This window comes from Vicugna pacos, chromosome 16 (assembly GCF_048564905.1).
Source record: "Vicugna pacos chromosome 16, VicPac4, whole genome shotgun sequence".
NCBI lineage: Eukaryota > Metazoa > Chordata > Mammalia > Artiodactyla > Camelidae > Vicugna > Vicugna pacos.
In genome coordinates this window covers 52,967,121-52,986,033 of record NC_133002.1, presented here as the reverse complement: position 1 = coordinate 52,986,033, position 18,913 = coordinate 52,967,121, and the positions used below count along the sequence as shown (strand labels likewise).

The 18,913-nt window shown below is 49.3% G+C and overlaps 1 protein-coding gene across 1 annotated transcript in view; it reads left to right on the top strand.

Annotated features, from left to right (window-relative positions):
* FAM20A (FAM20A golgi associated secretory pathway pseudokinase) overlaps window positions 1-15,641 on the top strand; it is a 40,416-nt gene extending 24,775 nt beyond the window's left edge. The window contains exons 2-11 of the mRNA XM_031685650.2: window positions 3,636-3,820; window positions 4,530-4,580; window positions 6,009-6,087; window positions 9,755-9,847; window positions 10,665-10,780; window positions 11,256-11,436; window positions 12,350-12,459; window positions 13,192-13,273; window positions 13,757-13,816; window positions 15,028-15,641. Of these exons, the coding sequence (XP_031541510.2) occupies window positions 3,636-3,820; window positions 4,530-4,580; window positions 6,009-6,087; window positions 9,755-9,847; window positions 10,665-10,780; window positions 11,256-11,436; window positions 12,350-12,459; window positions 13,192-13,273; window positions 13,757-13,816; window positions 15,028-15,292 (1,222 nt within the window). The 3' untranslated portion in view covers window positions 15,293-15,641. The remainder of the gene's footprint in view (window positions 1-3,635; window positions 3,821-4,529; window positions 4,581-6,008; window positions 6,088-9,754; window positions 9,848-10,664; window positions 10,781-11,255; window positions 11,437-12,349; window positions 12,460-13,191; window positions 13,274-13,756; window positions 13,817-15,027) is intronic.
* The last annotated feature ends 3,272 nt before the right edge of the window (window positions 15,642-18,913 follow it).

Here is an 18,913-nt window from a genome sequence, read left to right as displayed (position 1 = left end):
CCAACAGTAAATGCAGACACTTTAAAGAGCAATTTGTCCTCTTGCAGAAATTACAGTCGGTTTGCCACACTTGTCCTTCGATTTGGATGCTGCAGCCCCGACTGTTGCTGTAGCTGGAACGTATCAGCCATCAGCGCCACTGATTAAAACTTCCCCTCCTCCCCGACCCCTGCTCCCGAAACCCAGCCCAGCCTGAATCACCATTTCTCTTTCCCCAGCTTCCCTTCTGTGCTGTTCTAGTTCAGGGTGACCAGCTCAGCTCAGGACTTTGCAGTCTCTCCAGCAGACACCCCAGAGAGTCAAGCAGTCCCATAGTTTTAGCCTCAAAGTAGCCTTGGGCATGACAGCCCAGCCCAGCTATCTTTTGAAATAAAAATCAATGTTAATAAAGTCAGGAAATGCTGGCAGGAGGCCTGCAAATCTACTCAACAATTTGCCCTTCCCCTTGATTCTCAGAAACTACTAGGTCTGAAGCAGCGTTAACATGAGACACTTCAAATAATTACTCAGCTGGTTCACATCTCTCCCCATCATCCCCAGCTGGGAGGCTGCCTGTCCAGGCCTCGCGCTCTTGGTGGGGACATCCCAGCCATCTTTCTCCCTGCTGCTCTTGGAGGACAAATCTTCAGATACTTATGCTCTCTTGCCTTCTCCCCCCGTGCGTGTGCTTCTCCAGAGCTGGGGTGGGGGGGGGGGGTCTTAACATTATCCTGCGTCAACCCTGATCACATCTGCATCGGCTTTAACAGCATAGGGCAAAGAACACAAATTGACTGCTATCTTGTGGTGGTGGTGTTTTTCCAACTTTATTGAGGTATAACGGACAAAAATTGCACACACACTGAAGACATACAACATAATATTTTGATATATGCATGCATTGTGAAATAATCACCACCATCAAGCATGAAACACATCCATCACGTCGTGTAGTGAGCATTTGTGTGTGGAAGAAGGGCGGGTGTGTGGGGTGGGAACACTTAAGATCTCCCACCCTCCTAGCAAATTTCAAGTCCACAATGTAGTATTATTAACGATACTCACCACGCGGTACATTAGGTCCCTGGAAAGTATTCATCCTGAGGAACAGAAACTCTGTACGTCCCCCCATTTCCCCCTCCCTCCAGCCCCTAGCAACCACTATTCCACTCTGTGCTTCTAGGAGCTTGACTGTTTTAGATTCCACCTATAAGTGAGGTCTCACAGCATTTGTCTTTCTGTGTCTGGCTTATTTCCCTTGGCATCATGTCCTCCAAGTTCATTCAGGCTGCTGCAAATGGCAGGATTTCCTTCCTATTTTAAAGCTGGATCATATTCCCATGGTGTGTACGTACCACATTTTCTTTACCCATTCATCCACTGACAGACACTTAGGTTGCTGCCGTATCTTGGCTGTTGTGAATAACGCTGCAGTGAACGTGGCAGTGCAGATATTTTTTCAAGATACTGGTTTCGTTTACTTTGGAATGTAGACCCAGCCCACACAGGATATTTTTACATTCAAGTCAACATGTTTTAAAAAGGAGATTACACATTCTGATCAAAATCTGGATTTCCAGCTTCTCTTGACAACTCGGAATAAATGATTTCCCTGGGAAAATGTAAGTTTCATGAGAACAAAGGGTTTGCTTTGTACACAGCCCTGGCCCCAGAAGTTGATCGGTGTCTAGGAGTCAGCCAGTGGAAGTTGGAGGGCCTGGTCTTGGTAAGATGGCAAAGCTTCGAGTGTCTGAATCTATCCAAGCACACAGCCTGGCAGAACCCGGGGTGGGAAGGCAAGTGGCAGAAGACCAAAGAGACACTGAGTTCAAACACCCAGAAAGAAAGTGGTAGTGGAGCTAAGTCACAGTATAAGAAATACAGATGCATTGTGGAAAACAGTATGGAGATTCCTCAAAAGACTGGGAATAGACTTACCCTATGACCCAGGAATCCCGTTCCTGGGCATAAATCCAGAAGGAACCCTACTTCAAAATGACACCTGCACCCCAATGTTCATAGCAGCTCTATTTACAATAGCCAAGACATGGAAACAGCTTAAATGTCCATCAACAGATGATTTAGTAAGAAGATGTATATTTATACAATGGAATACTATTCAGTCATAAAAACTGACAACATAACGCCATTAGCAGCAACATGGATGTTCCTGGAGAACGTCATTCTAAGTGAAGTAAGCCAGAAATAGAAAGAAAAATACCATATGAGATCGCTCATATGAGGAATCGAAAAACAAAACAAAACAAAACAAAGCATAAATACAAAACAGAAACAGACTCATAGACATAGAATACAAACGTGTGGTTGCCAAGGGGGCGGGGGTGGGAAGGAACAGACTGGCATTTTAAAATGCAGAATAGATAAACAAGATTATACTGTATAGCACAGGGAAATATAAACAAGATCTTGTGGTAGCTCATAGCAAAAAAAAAAGTGAATATATATATGTTCATATATAACTGAAAAATTGTACTCTACACTAGAATTTGACACAACAGTGTAAAATGACTATTACTCAATAAAAGTTAAAAAAAAGAAAAAGAAATACAGATGCACAGGGACACCGAAACCCTGCCCCCATGGTGCCACCTACCCCTCACGATCAGCTTTACCTCGCTAGATGACGTATGCTAGCTTGCCTTGCTTTCCAGTCCAAAGGCCTCCATCTTTTCACTCAACCATCTATATATCCAATTTCCCTCTCTAATCCTCTGATATAGCTGTCCCTTGCCTGCCTCTCTGAGCGTTCATATTGCCCCCAACGCAACTGCAGTCTCCAAATCTCCCCTTCAATCCAAACGCCACCCATCTGAATGCAGCTGAAGTCCACTTTCTCCCACTGGAGCCTTCCTCTTCATCATATAATCATCTTTCCCTTCTCCAAAGGCATATTAGCCTGAAGACTTGCCTAGCAGTCGATGGACCCCTGCCTTCTGTTTTGCTCTGCTTCTTTTATAGACAGACGACTTGTCTCCTGCTCTAGACTCTGAACCTCTGTGTGGCAGTGGCATTGTTTTTGACTTTTTTCTTTTCACCCTGGCAGAAACGGCTCCTGAGCAGGACAAAGAGAAAATGGCTAATTAATTCTTCTTTTCTTATATGATGTATTGATTCATCTAACTTAGCTCCCAGCTCTGCTTAAGGGTCTTCACCCTCATTCTTTTCATTCTCACCAATTACCTTCTCTCTCCTATCTCTGGACCTCTTAGGTCAGGAAATATTGGGAAATACAAAATACAGACTTTTTCATGGGGAAGTGCACAAAGAGGCTCAGATCACTCCCTGAGATATCGGATTATCTGAGGTCCCTCATGTTACTCTTAACCATCTGCCCTTTTTCTTCACAGTATTTGTTGTGGTTTGTCGTTGGGTATTTGCATATGTGTGTGTGGCACTGTGTAACTGTCTGCCTATTTCGCTCACTAGATTGTACGCTCTTGGGGGCCAGGAAGGCATGTGGCTGCTTCAGCATGTGGTATCCTGAGCACAGCATCGAGCCGGGGGCCTATTAGGTGCTTCGTACTCCTGTTGAATGAATAAAAGAGCGAATGGAGAGTCTGGACAAGGCATTTCGGCAGGTCTTTGCATCCTTGTTCCCCAACCTGAAAAAAACAAAACTCTTCCTGCTCTTTCAGGCGACACAAGATGTACAAAGAGCAGCTGAACCTCACTTCCCTGGACCCCCCACTGCAGCTCCGACCGGAGGCCAGCTGGGTCCAGTTCCACCTGGGGATCAACCGCCAAGGGCTGTACTCCCGGTCCAGTCCCGTCGTCAGCAAACTCCTCCACGACATGAGGCACTTTCCCACCATCAGTGCTGGTGAGGGTCACGGGCCGGGCGGGATGGCCTGACGTTCTCCCCAAGAGGCTGCGGAAACCGTCTCAGGCCGGGCTCCGGGATGGAATAGTAATGGGTTGATTCTAACACCCAGTAGAACAAGAAGAAGAAAAACATGGACGTTGATCTTTTTCCCTGTGAAAGAGAGCTTACAACGATGAGCTCATCACAGCCCCATAAGAGGCGCATAGGAGGTGTCCTGTAGTTTACGGAGAGGTGATGGCTACCACTCATCTAGAGCTCCTTTTGAACCTGGTGACTCTCTCTTTCACACGGTGGTCTTATGATGTAACCATTATCATTGCCATTTTACAGATGGGAAAACTGAGGCTCAGAGAGGTTAAGCAACCTGGCCAAGGACCCAGTGGTGGCCCTGCTGACTCCGAGTCTGTGCTTTCAAGCACTTCGACAGTCTAAGGGACACACCGAGTCCCTTAGCAGACATCAAGATAGCATCAGTTTCCCAACTAGGTGCTGCTGGAGTGTCCACTGAAGGGCTGGAGAGCATGGAGCCTGGACGAGCAGAGTGGAAGGATGAGGCCAAAAGAGGCTTGGGGCTCGGCCCTATTGAATGACCAAGGGCCCTAGGCTGCCTCACAATCTTCGCCCTCTGGCGTCTGAACCAGAGTCAAGGGCTCTCCGAGGAGCACGGCTGAACTTTCTCACCATCCTTCTCCTCTGTAATTCACAGATTACAGTCAGGACGAGAAAGCCTTGCTTGGAGCCTGTGACTGCACCCAGAGTAAGTGGCCCTGGCCCCGCCCACCCCTGGCTCCACCCACCCTGGCTCTGGCCACGCCTCCACCCCACTCATTCTCGGTCACTACCCTGTAAACCCCAGTATCTGGCACAAAAGTGAAGTTCCCACCATCCACTCCATGGGGGTCCTGGTCGGGAGGTGAAGAGCATGACTCCCTCTGCCTAATCTCCGAGCACCCGATGTGTCTCCCCACCCACCCACACAAAAGAGAAGGCATTAGAGAGGCGCTCTTGTGTAGGACCCAGCTGGTCAGCGTGTAGTCCGGGGACCAGCATGACCGGCGGCATCGGCGTCCTGGGAGAGCTTGATAGAAATGCAGAATCTCAGTCCCCACTCTGATTTTCTGAATTGGAATCTGGATTCTAACAAAATCCTCAATGGATTGGAGTGCATTTTCAGATTTAAGAAGCAGTGGTACAGGGCCGTGGTTCTCAGCCCAGCAACAGATTAGAGTCACATGGGGAGCTTTAAAATGTGCTGCAGCCTGGCCTCCACGCAGGAGGTTTTGATTCAATTGCATAGGATGAGGCCCAGGCATCAGAATTTTTAAAACCCTCCAAGTGATTCTAATGCAGCCAAGGCTGAAACTCCCTGGAGTAAATGATTAGTAGAATTTTTTAAAAAAAGAGGCATGAGATACAGCACTCTCTCCTCCCAGGGTGCTAGGACTGGGGTGCAGTCGTGCCTGGACACTGAAGCCCCCAGCCCATCACTGCCGGCCACAAGTAACCTCATCCATTTACCTCCATGTACTGAACACACATCAGAAATTTCCATGTGTCGTGCCAAGATTTCCCTTTTCTTTAGTTCAGCCCCTGCCATTTGCCATTTTGTGGAAGGTAAAGGTGGGGGAGGCATCGTCCAGGTCCTCACAGGGCTTACAGCAGGGCCTGGACAGGGCCAGGCGAGTGAGGCGCCCAGGACACACGTCAGGAGGCAGCACTCATGGTCAGGGCCGGGCAGGTGCACCTTGGGTGTCTAATTCACCCAGCCCCGTTGTGGCCCAGGTGTGCAGTCTTAAATAGGAAGCAACCCCAATAAACCAGGCTCGTGCGATGTTACGGGTGGCGCAGTCAGAATCTCTAAGGTGCTGCTGAAGCACAATAAAGAATGTTTCCTTCTTAGGCAAACATCCTGGAGGGTTTTCAGGGAATGTCTATCTGGGGAAAACTGCCTTGTCTGCCCTTTTCCCGTAACAGCAGAAAAAGTCATACCTTGAGTCCCTGGACACACTCTCCATGGCCTGATACGGTGGAATTTGCCCCACAGGCTTTGAAGGCAAATCCTAGTCTTCAGGGTCTCAAGTAAGAGCAAAGAGAAGGAATGGGCCGGGTTTACTGAATGAACAAAGGGTCACAGCCCGGAGCGCAGGCCCAGGAGCATCGTTAACTCCCCCTTTTCCCCATACAGTCGTGAAACCCAGTGGGGTCCACCTCAAGCTGGTTCTGAGGTTCTCAGACTTCGGGAAGGCCATGTTCAAACCTATGAGGTAAGTGACTGCCTTCCTCACCGCCACGCCCAGCTGTGGCTGCCCTGGGGGAGTTTGGGCCAAAAATTAATAAAAGTCGTCCAAAATCTTTTTAAGCCAATCATTTGTGGACTGCCTTTTGGGCGATCTGCCCAAGCATATAACCGTTTTGGTAACAATAATTAAAAATCGTTAAGAGGTAGGTCTTTGCTAGTGTCTACATTGCACACTTGGCACGAACTGTGTCATTGATTCATCAACCCTCTTATGAGCCAGGTGGTTTGGGTGGCCACTTTACAGATGGAGACACTGAGGCTGGGAGAGGTCCGCTCACGCCAACCTCCCAGCGGCAAGCAGTGGAACCAGGATTCAAACCCAGGCGGCTGGATTGCTAAATTCACACTCCCCCTTTGTAATTGATCCCCACGTTTTTCCAGGGCTAGAATCCTCAGAAAGTTGATAGAGATCTACCTAGTAATACTTGTTTTGATTGAAAAACCAGCCAATGAAGAAAGGCTACTATGAAGTCAGTCACACCTTTAAATTAATCTCTGTTTTATTCGTAAGTAAAGCAAGAGCACGCCTTTAACATTTTGTAGTGCATGTATGTGGGCGAAATAATGTGTATTCAGTCTATGGACGGAGCTTGGTGTGCATATGGATCCGTGGCCCCCAAAGGGTCTGCAGCCTACAGGTGTGGGACTCCTGAATCAGGAATGGTCCCCTGGAGTTGAGATGCCCAAGAGAAAATGGCGCAGGAGAGGTTCCTGTCACCCAAGTCTTGCTTTCTACCAGAATGAACCACCTTCCAGTGGAATCCCATTAGACTGACTTAGATTCCAAGCCTTCCATCAATGGAGAGGCTCACTGAAGGCCCCGTGGGTGGGTCTGATGGTGGAAGGAGCGCTGAGTAATGAATCTTAGCTCTAGTCCCTGCACTTATTAAGTACCAGGTGCTTATAAAGAACTAAGGCTAGAAGAATTGGTCTGGGGTGGGGGGGTCAAGGCCCAGGCAGCCTTGAAAACCACTGCCATATAAGGAGACCTTCCATTTCCCATGTGAAAATCCAAAAACTTAGTTATTTGGTCAATTTAAATATATAACTTTTCAGAGATGGACGTGAAACAAGTGACTGTCTGTCTATATTTAATTTACTGATGAAAAAAATCTCATATAAAACAACACAGAGACTTGGAAATCTAGCTTTTTTCCCTCCCAGTCTCACATTTCACCTGTCCTTTTTCTTTTTGGAGCAGCATAAGGTTTACTGCAGGGCCGAGCAAAGAGGGCAGGGTAGTTTGTGCCCAAGAAAACCCTGAACTCTGTCCAGAATTTTTGACATTGGTCCTCATCATCGCTAGAGTCGAGTTTGGGGTCAAGGTTAAAATCAATGCTGAATTCTCTTCCCGTCGCCACCACCAGGCTGTTTAAACCAGTTCAGTCGGGTAATAAAACCAGCATCCCTATTGAAGGAATCTGTCCCAAACAAAATTAAGAAACTGAGAGGCGGGGGGAGCCTGTCATTTGCGGGACTATGCAAGGACTTAAATACAGAGAAACTCCCTTTTCTGAGGGACAGTTTGGGGAGGGGATCCCCTCTTATATCCAAGCATATAAAGTACTTAAAAAAAAAAAAGAAAAGTGCTCCTTTTAAAAGAGAATGACAGCAGAGAGCACACACAGTCAGTCCGGGCTCCAGAAACAGGCACTCAGCTGAACACAAGAGCCACCATCACGCTCGGGCCATTAGAGAGTTTTAAATTATTGTCATGGTTAGTTGTGCACGTTTAATGTAGACTCATAACTGAGCACCAGTTAAGGAGAGGACACAGAAGGAACACTTGATATAGAAACAGGACGTTAAAGAGAAGCATAAAAATCATAATAAATCTGCAGATCCATGAACTGCATTCTCTGAGTGAAGTTCTCGTACGGCACACCAGGGTGCCTGTAGTTTTTAAAAACTGGAAGCTAACAGAAAGTGGATGAACTTCGTTTGGGGGAGGAGAAACTGCTCACCCTTGCAGTGTGTTATTTGCAGGAAAGCACATGACGTAACAGCCTGAAACCTCTTCTCCGCCTTGTCAATGACAAACAAAATGCCAGAAGTGCTCAAGTTAACCAGGTTTTTTTTTTCCCCTGAATATAATGCAAAAGCTTCCAACATTAGGTCATAAAAGCCATTTTATCTATGCTAAGGCCATAGCACAAAGTTTAATCTGCATTTTATAAAATTTAGTCCAAAGCCAAAGTAAGTATAATTCTAAAATGTATTTGCCAAAGTAAGTATCATTCTAAAATGTATTTCTTGAAAACGCAGGCATTTGTTTCTATATGTAATGTCAAGTAAATAGCATTGGTCCCCTCTTAAAAAGGAAAACAGAAACTTACCTGTGGGTGATGTAAATTATGACTGTGATTTAGAGATTTATTTTAACGTAATACACACAGTCTGTACAATGAGAACTCCATCTGTGCTTCACATGTTCTGAGAAGTACTGATGTAGAGGAAAAATGATTTTCAGATTTAAAGTCACTTCTAAATATGCCATACGAAAATGAGGAAATGGCGTTTCAGAAAATTCTGAAGGGCATCCGAGAGACTGTATGTTCTTACGGATAGAATTTAGGAATTAAAGTGAGATTAGGTCACAGGGATGGTCCTTGCTGGCCCGGACTCTTGGCGGCAGTAGTGAGGAGAAGTGGGTCGGGTCTGGGCATACTTTAAATGTGGCTGCACCTTTTAAAAAAAAAAGGAGTCTCCTCTTTCTGGGCAGCCCCTCCCTCTGGTTTCCAGGACCCATGGCCGTTTCTGGTCAAGTGCACGGCACGCTTTCAATTTCAAGTGCCGTCTGCGTGCAGCGTTCCGCAACATTACATCTTCTCACATTTATGTTGCTTTTGCGAACATCATGCAGCCCCACACGGTAGATTGTAAAATTATCTGAAGATCATCATTCTTCCAGTGATTACTAGCATCAAGTCAACATGGGGCCAGAAGCCGGGGTGCCCTTAGTTATTGGGAGGCACATTTCTGAATATACACACCCAGCCAATCCATCAAGACCAGGCAGGATGATGCTTTTCAGGAATCCATTAGAGATTTTTTTTTAATGTATGTCAATAAATATCCTCTACGCCAGCCACCTTCAGCTCTCTAGCAGGACCCCCGTTGCACAAAGACCCGGAATCTATCTGCTCTTCAAATGTCAGTCGTGTGAAACTGTACCTCCAGGACACTCTTCCTCTTATGAAGTCCTGTCTCGTACCCCAGCTCTCTCAGTCCTTGGCATCCGGGTCTGCGCTCCCTGCGTCTGGTGTGTGAGCCAGTCCCCCGTCTTCTGTGTATCTGCAGAAGAATGGATTTCTTCCCTCTTGACTACTGGGTTTTTAAAAGAATCAGCCACTGTCGCCAGAGCTGTTTGCATCGGAGACGTGGCGTTGGGGATGCCAACAGGACAGTCGATGTCCTGCAAGTAGCCCCGCTCCTGCTACTGTGCAGCCTGGGTGGGTGTGTGTGTGGGGGGGTCTTCTCCAAGCCCAGGGAGCCTCGGGCCATTCCAGCATCACGCTGTGCGTACAGTAAAAGCATGAAAGTGTGTTTTCCTCTCCGTCTGGTCACGTCTGTCAGCTCTCCTCTCGGGCTTGAAGTCTGAGTCCAGGGCGTGATTCCTTCCTTCCTTCCAGACAGCAGCGAGATGAAGAGACGCCCGAGGACTTTTTCTACTTCATCGACTTCCAGAGACACAATGCCGAGATTGCTGCGTTCCATCTCGACAGGTGGGGTCCGGCCCCGCGGGGACGGTGTTCACTGCCAAGGCCAGCCCCAAGGCGGGCAGAGCCTCAGGGAGACCTCTCTGGTGTTCCTTCTCTCCGGCACTTGCTCATATCCGCGAACCCCAGTGATGCCTTCACACCCAACACGTCCCATCCAACCCCATGGATTGAAAAACTCGAGGTCTTTTAACGTAATGAAAGGAGTAACTTAGAAAGAAAATGAACCCTGCCAGGCAGCTCAAGCTGCCACCTGAACCAGACATGGCCCTTTGGCTCTGGTTTCCTGATTTAAAAGGGGGGAGAATGTGCTCACTCCCATTTCTCCAAAGAGTCTTAAATTTACGACAGTAAAAGGTGAAAGTTCATTCCTAAACTTCCTAGCTCTTCCTGTTTGCCCGTCATTGCTCCTCAAGGTGTGGTCTGTGGACTGGCAGCCTGGCCACCCCCACCACACACACATCCCCCCCGCCACCTCCCAGGGAGCTTTTCAGAAATGCAGAATCACGGTCTCACCCTGGCTCCACTGAATCAGAGCCTGCATTTGCACAAGATCCCAGGTGACTCATATGCACACTGAAGCGTGAGAAGCTGTGACCTGGAACACAGCTTGGCTGGTGGGGAGCTTTGCCCAGGAGACTTGATGGGACCAGGATGCCAGCCCCTTTGACGTAGGCGTGCCCTGGGCATGGTCGGCTCAGCCCTGCAGAGACATAACGGGAACACAGCTGGGTCTGGTCCGCAAGCCCAGTCCATTTCTAGTGGGTGACCATCTAACTCCCTGACCCTCTCTCAGATCTGAACAGGGCTGCCTCTCTTTCAGGATTTTGGACTTCCGAAGGGTGCCACCAACAGTGGGGAGGCTAGTCAACGTCACCAAGGAAATCCTGGAGGTCACCAAGAATGAAATCCTGCAGAGTGTTTTCTTTGTCTCTCCAGGTAGAGTACTGGCCAAGGCAATATTCTGGGTCTAAGAATGTGGTCTGACCGGTAGTGCCATCCATTACTGGACACTTCCGCCCTGGTCCAGCTGAGCGTCACACGAGATGAACTGGGGGCTGGAGATGGTTGTATGTGAGACGCTAACTAGCCTGTCTGAGCCCTGAACGCTAATGCCAGCCTTTCTGGAACCAGGTGTAATCCATTTAAACAATGACCGTTCTAATCATGTGGGTGGGATGCTGTGAGGCTGGGCCCCACGCTTTCTCTACGCTGAAGCATGTGAAAATTGGTACCCAGGATGATCAGTTTAATAGCATTCACAAGCCCCTAGATCTGGAAAAGGCGATGTTTTCTTCTTCTCCTGTCTTTTCCCAAGCCATGAATTTAGGGTTTCCCTTCCATCCTGGTGGACTTCGTGGGGCAGGAAGATGACATGCCTCCTCTTACTGTTCTCTCCTCTGCCCTCCTCCAGCCAGCAACGTGTGCTTCTTTGCCAAGTGCCCATACATGTGCAAGACGGAATACGCCGTCTGCGGCAACCCACACCTGCTGGAGGGCTCCCTCTCCGCCTTCCTGCCGTCCCTCAACCTGGCCCCCCGGCTGTCTGTGCCCAACCCCTGGATCCGCTCCTACTCGCTGGCAGGAAAAGAGGAGTGAGTTGGCCCCCTGGCCGCGATGCCATCCCACGTCCCTGAGAGTGGCCACGGTCCCTGTACCAGGGACTTGTGGCCAGCCTGGCGTAGGTCCCTGAAGCTGCCCCAGTCCCCCTTTGCCTCATCGCATATGGGTCCTGGGCGTCTGTTCGGCCCCTTTAGTTCACGTGTTCAGTTACAAAGAGCCCATGGTGTTCTCAGCACTAGGGGATGCTGATGCAAAAGACACGGGCTCCCCCTTCAAGAAGCCACACGGTCCAGGGGGTGGTCAGACAGCAGCCAAATGGTGAAAACGCAGTGCCACACTTGCTATCGCACAGAGATGCCCCCCAGGAGCCCACAGGAGGGACCCGGGTTCACTGAGGAAGCCCCGTGAGGCCAGGACCTCCTGGTTGTTCCCCCGGGGCCTGGCACACCCCCGGGCACAGAGCAGGCCCTCCCTTAATATCAGGTGACTGAAGGAGGGGGTTCCTCGATCCAGAGCCCCCAGTTGTGGTGGGAGGAGAAGGAAGCAGGCAAGAATTTCTGGAGGGGGTGCCGGAATTCAGGGACTTGTGAAGACTGAGGGAGAGCCCACCAGACGAAAGGGGGCCTGGGGTGAGGGCTGCAGAGGAAGCAGGTCCCTGCTTCCTCTGGCGTGAGGTCAGTACAGCCAGCGCCCAGCAGGGCGGACACTCAGCAAACGGGTGGTGGAAGGCCCCGGGCCCTCCTCACCATGTGGAATCTGCAGCGCCCGTGTGTCCCTCCCCAGGGTCGTCCCGGGTGCACCCAGGACCCCCTGTGTGCTGAGGAGCTGCCACCAGCCTGGGGCAGGACCAGGGAGCCAGGGATTTGGGGGGCGGGGGATGCAAGGGGGCCCCCAACACCTTGCCGTCTTGGCTTTTCCAGCCCCAGGACTTCTTCTCCCCCTCAGGTGGGAGGTCAATCCACTTTACTGTGACACCGTGAAGCAGATCTACCCGCACAACAGCAGCAACCGGCTGCTCAACATCATCGACATGGCCATCTTCGACTTCCTGACAGGCAGGTGCCCCCGTGCAGGGCCTGCGGCAGTGGCGGCGGCGGGCTCCATGGGTGGGCTGGGTTCTCTGTAATCCCGGACTACGAGGACTGAATAACCTCCCACCAGCTCCTGGGGACAGAAGCTAACATGCTCCCCTCTTTGGAGGGGACGTCACTCCAAGGGCAGGCACCCAGCCCTGCCATGAGGCCCGAGCAGACCTCAGATCACAGGTGTCGGACTGGAAGTTCTCTCTTCCCTTCGCCAAGTGAGAAGGAACCAGGGAGGGAGGGAGGAGGTGCACAGCGAGCGAGCAGCAGAGGGGAGGCCTCGGTGGGGACCAGTCATTCCCACCTTCAAGTCCCTCAGGGACCAGAGAGAGGCAGCAGCACACACGCTTCCATCTAAAGTCAGACAGCAGCCTCCCCCGCTCAGTCGCATGCCCTTCGGGAGGCTGACCTGCCTGCCTCTGCATCCCGGCCTCAGCTGAGGCGCTTGGGCAGGTGGCGAAGGCCACACATCCATGCACTGTAGTAGGATCCCTGGCGGGGGGCGGGGGGTGTAATAAAAGCCTTAGATTTGGAAGCAGCCCACGTTAGGGTTTGCTTCTTCAGCTCCCTTCTCCCTCTGCAATTTCACCAATAACCCTGGGGGAAGGACAGCTCGGGGCCCTGGGTTCAGACTCCTGTCCCTGAACAGCTAGCAGGCCTCCATGCCCTGCTGGCCCGAGCTCCAACGTCCCCCCTCCTTTACAGGAAATATGGACCGGCACCATTACGAGATGTTCACCAAATTTGGGGATGACGGCTTCCTTATTCATCTTGACAATGCCAGAGGGTAAGTGTCCCGACGCCCCCGTCCCAGCCACCGCGCCCCTCGTGCAGCCGCTCAGGGGAGAGAATGAGGGGCCCCATTGCCAGGTTCCCGGCCTCCTCGCCTGCCCTACTTGCTCCGTTGCCTTTTTGTCGATCTTTGCTAAGTACCGCTTGATTCTCTTCTGGCCTGAGAGCACGTGTGAAACACTGAAGTTTTCTATGAGTTCCTGGAGGCAGAGCACAGGCCTCCTCCTCCCTGGGGGTCTAGCCCTGGTCCCCTGGAGTTGGTGAATTAATGAATGGATGATGCTTGGTTTTAACATCTTGGGACAGAGGTTTTTGTGACCTGGTGGAAGGGCTGGAGAGGCAGCTGCCATGCTCCATAGCATTTTACCCCAAGCTGTGATTCAAAAAAAAAAAAAAAAAAAAGGCAGAGACAGCGGAGGAACATAACGTTAAGGAGAAGAGATGCTTGCCACCCACGAAAGCCTGTTTCTTCTCATAGGTTCGGACGACACTCCCACGATGAACTCTCCATCCTCTCGCCGCTCTCCCAGTGTTGCCGGTGAGCTTTCGGTTCAGGGACAGGTCACAACTGTGACACTTCGTCCTGCATGCCACCAAGCTCTGAAGGTCCTCATCCGTCTTCCCTGGTCTAGGACGTGGGTGGGGGGAATGACAGGAACGACCTCATTTCTTATCCTGCAGCCGCGGGAGCTGCCCCGGCACTGCTCGCACTCCCCCTCTTCTCAGCACAGGATGACTCAGGTCTAATCTTTTAAACCTTTCAATTGCCGGCTGTGACCTTTAACCCACTCAGAGAATCACTCACTTTTGCAGAGCCTGACAGCCGCGGGTATGACTAATCAGACCTCCGCTTCCCATGAGCTCATAAGTACTCTACTCGATCACCATCTAAGCAAGACCCTGATGAAAGCCCCATAAACCCGTCCAGAGAATCTCTCTCCTACGCCCATGCCTCTCCACTGTTCCAGCCCGGCTGGGCAAAACCGTCCCCCTGTTCAGCTGCCGTTTCCAGAGCTAATTAGGTATTTGTGATTCACTCGTAGCGAAACCATCTCCATTTCCAGCTGGAAGACTCAGAGCAGAGACTGAGCCTTCCTGTCCACTTCTTGAGCTAACTTCAGTGTGCCTCCCTCCTCACGGCCCCTCCTCTCCTCCTGAATAGGAATAGGCAAGAGCTGTTTATGACAAAAGTTGGGACAATTAAGCTGCTTGCCCATCTGAGCCCGAGTCAGATTCCCACATAAAAAGAAATCAAAACCTGAAAGTCCAGGATGGTCCTGTCCCATTCGCATCCCCGATTTTGGAGTCTTGACGCAGAGCAGAATTATAAAGTTGGCCAGGAACAGCCTGGAGCCCGTCAGTACCTACAGGTGTTGAGGTGACAGACATCATCGTTCCAACTCCTGGGAACGCCTCTCATTAGCTTTGTCTCCTTGAAAAGTCATTAAACATCACTTCTGTTTGGATTCCCTTAGAAACGTCAGCTGCGTCGCTCCAGTAGCCCCACTGTGTGGCATTACAGATGTCACAGTACAAAAGAGATCGGGACGCTCTTGACCAAAAAGATGACCAGGCAAAGGATGTCACCTTTCATTCAGTCCCTTTTTACCTGGTTTTCATTGAAGACACTAGGGGAGAAGGCTCTCAAAATACCAGCGCGAACAGCTGTTTGCGGGGAAAGAAGCAAGTTTGGGGAAGTTTTTTTTCTTTACATTTACTTATTTGGTTCCTATGGCTTTGTCTTTTCAGAATAAAAAGGAAAACACTTTTGCACCTGCAGCTGCTGGCCCAGGCCGACTACAGACTCAGTGACGTGATGCGGGAGTCGCTGCTAGAAGACCAGCTCACCCCAGTCCTCACAGAGCCCCACCTCCTTGCCCTGGATCGGAGACTCCAGACCATCCTGCAGACAGTGGAGGGCTGCATAGAGGCCCACGGGGAGCAGAGCGTCGTAGCCAACGGCCCAGCAGAACGGTCAGCCCTGGACTCCGGCCAGGCTCGCTTGACAAGCTAAGGGCTGGACGGGTCAACTTTCAGGAACAGCACCTGGAGCCCGCGGTGGACTCGAGTGCAGACCACTACTTCCTCACAGCCCCCATCCATGCTGGGGGTCCTGGGGCGGGAACGCGTGAAACAGGTGCGGCCCCAGGATGATTCTAAAAGAGCAAAGGAAGTGGGATCCACTAAACTTTCTTCCTCGGTGCACGGCCTTGGCTCCCTCTTGCCCAGGAAGCTCTGCTCATCAAGGCCACAGACCATCCGCTGAGCCCACTGGGAAGTCTGGATACGGAGCAGGCTTGGAAGCCTGGTTCCCAGGAGCGAGTATTAACTGTAACGAATACAATTAAAGGACATCAAATGGACACCTAGCTGACCTCCAGATCTTTATTATAGCTACAAGGATAATTCCCGAGCCAGATAAAATACCTGACATCTCACAAGCAGACAAACAAAAAGTCCAAAAAATGGTAGCTCTCAAACTGGTTCAAAGTAGACTTCACCCTTTGTATTCATATTCCAATCACTGTGGCCCAATCTGATTACAATTATCCCTACTGACCGGTCCTAAGGTAATTTTTCAGAAACATTTACAAGAGGCAAAAATCACATAGGGACCTGCTCAGAATGTCATACAAGGGATGTTTCAATCTGAAAAGTAAACATCAACAAATAATATCAAAGTATGTCAAAATTAGCATCCAGTAACAACATAAGGGCAAACAAGGGCGGGCTTGGCGGTGGAACAGTGAAAGAATGGGTCCAGCAGGTACGCGAGCCTGGACCAAGGCAGGAGAAATGCCAGGGCTGGCTATGGGCCACCAACCAGAAACCTCCTCCCCATACGATCCAGGAATTGCCCCCCACCTCTCCCCAAGAGAAGCTGGGACCACCTGGAGAAGTCTGACACCCTTAATGCTCCTCCCCTCAGCTGCTTACTCAGAAAGGACGAAGTCAAGTTTAATTTCCAAGCCTCCCTCAAACGTGGGTATTATCAGGGATTTCCTGTCTCTTCCACCTTCTCCCTGCTGACCTGCTGATGTCTGAACAGGGGGCTTTGTTTCTTACTCGTAACTGGTGTCTGAAGACACACATGACAGGAATGCATTCTCACTAATCAATCAACAAGTAAAAATAGCTGATTTCGTCAGATCAACCTTTCTAGTAAAGGCCAGAGGCTGAAATACTGGAAGTATGAGTGGGGCTGGAAGAAGCTGTCACTGAAGTGGGTACCAGGTCAAGAACTAGAGACGCCATCCACGACTTCTGCAATGTGCCCACAGACAGCCCAAAGGGGTAAGTTATGAAAGTCCTTCTGACCCATCCCGGCACCCCCATTACTCATCCACCGCCCCGAACTTGCGTCTCCACGGAAGTAGCGTCACTACCACTCACGGAGTTCCTCCCACGTGCGAAAAACACAGGTTTCCAGTCCTCCTGGACAGACAGAATCCCCTACACCTCCCAACGTACCTCCAAGAAAACGAAATCTCAGAAGGATTAACGAAAATCACAGAACTTGACGATTCAAAGCGATTCCAAAGCATTGTTTCCACTGGAACACAGAAATCCAACAGTCTCTCACCCAGTTTATGAAGTTGTATCTGCTTGTGTGAAAACAAAAATCAGCTCTTCAATAGACGAACCTTAATCCCAGAGACCTGCGTTACTGAGCAGACCCTACAGCAGCTTGGGGCTTCCCACTTCAGGAACTGCTTCTCTCACTTCACGCCAGTATTTCCTTTTGGAGGGGGGACCAGGTAATTACACACAGGGTAATGAGAGACGAACATTCAGGCCGAGGCATTCAAAGAACAGCACAAAATGGTCCGAAATTCCGAACTGCAGAGCCTCAGGAAGGTAAGTCAAGGTCCCCCTCAAATCCAGGCTCTTCTGTGACAATGGCTTCATTTTCAAATGGCCCATCATAAAAATGCTGGCGCACTTTACAAACTGAGAGTACAGAACTGAGTTTGACCACAGTATGTTGAGTACCGGATACCTAATTATTCACTTACCTTAAACATGCCATTATTTTTTCACTGATACCAAAGTTAAGACTCTCTCCTTCATCAAAAGTACCAGAAAGCAAACGACTCCAGCCTTAGAACGATCAAGTTCCTCCAATACGTTCATTTTGGACTACTGTTCACCTCTTCGCAACATAAAAACTCTCCTGTTCCTAGGTAGAAACTTTTCATGCTTCCCTGTCACACTACTAACGGCAAACTAAAAAATCAAAGGGAAGTGGACAGAACGGGAACTGGTGGAGAAACGGGTTTGGGGGAATTCATTTAGCCTTCCCCAAAGTCAAGAGGACAACTTGACTTTGAAGACTAAAAAGTAGTTGACTCTCTTACTTGTGGAAGTTTTATGGTCGGTAAATTAACCACGGACACTCAATTAACCAAGACAACCATTTGCCGTGAGACAGGGTTTAGGTTCCTGTGAGCTTCTGGTTTCATTTTTGTCAAGCAGTCAATACACAACCTTGTTTTATGTGTTACGGCCTGTTAAAGACACCTTAGTTAATATATATTGTTGCTTCATCAACATGGAACTTGTGGTCAACAGCACTGTAACTCATGTCTGAAAGAAGCTATCAAAACATTTCCCTAAAGACACATCACAGCCTTCTCACCCTCAGGAACTCTAGCCAGGACTTCAGCATTACACCTGGGGGCCACAGAAGGTACGGAAGTGCAAAGAAGTGGTACTACATAAACCCGAAAAGGGCCATCTGATCCGAGCACGAGCTAAAACTAGAAGGCAGAGCGTGCCCTCGTCCCGACACTCGTCGGGAGACTTAACTCTTCATCACTCCGCTCCAGTCCGGGAATGACTGTGAAAGTGCTGTGGCTGCTGATCTTAGGGTTACGAATTTTAGCAAATTTGCAACATTGACAAATGCAAGATCCATGAATAATGTGGATCAACTGTAATTCATCTTGAAGATCAACAAAGATGACTAAAAAAAATGTTCTCCATCTAGTGGTGACTTTGAAAACCACAAAGCTACTTAAGCTAAATTAATTGGCAGAACTTTCAGCAAAATGAAAAAATTATCCTCATTAGTGGTTTCGGTTTTAGGTAAGGGTCAGGAAGAAGTCACAGCTCGGATCATATGTCAACACACAAATTTTAACTTTGTATGTACACAGCAATACCGATTTCTATGTGAAAGCTCCATAAGGTAAGAAGGGAGAGATTTAAGATTCTCCCTTTTCTATTTTTCTCTCTACAGTCTCTACTGGTAGCTATTAGGATGGCTACTTGGGGGCCACGTTAAATGGTGATCTAGATATTACTTCTCAATGTTGCTTTATTAGCTCATCTAGGAATACACTGCCAGAAAATACAGAAATACAAAAAGGGTTCAGCCATTACTTTGCGGCTGGAGGTAAAGCGGTATTAAGAAAACTAACATTATACTACTTCAATTTTAAAATGCCAATACTTAAGTCATTAAAAAACAAAAAGTGATTTCATATGAGCCAGTGTTTTAGAGGGAAAATTAAACCACCAGTACAGTCAACCCAGGAAAAATTTTAGTTATATTCTGTTGTGACTCAAAATGTTCCAACTCCAGTGGCTTGAGGGAGGGGATTACTGAATCTGGACAAAGTGCATGTGTTAT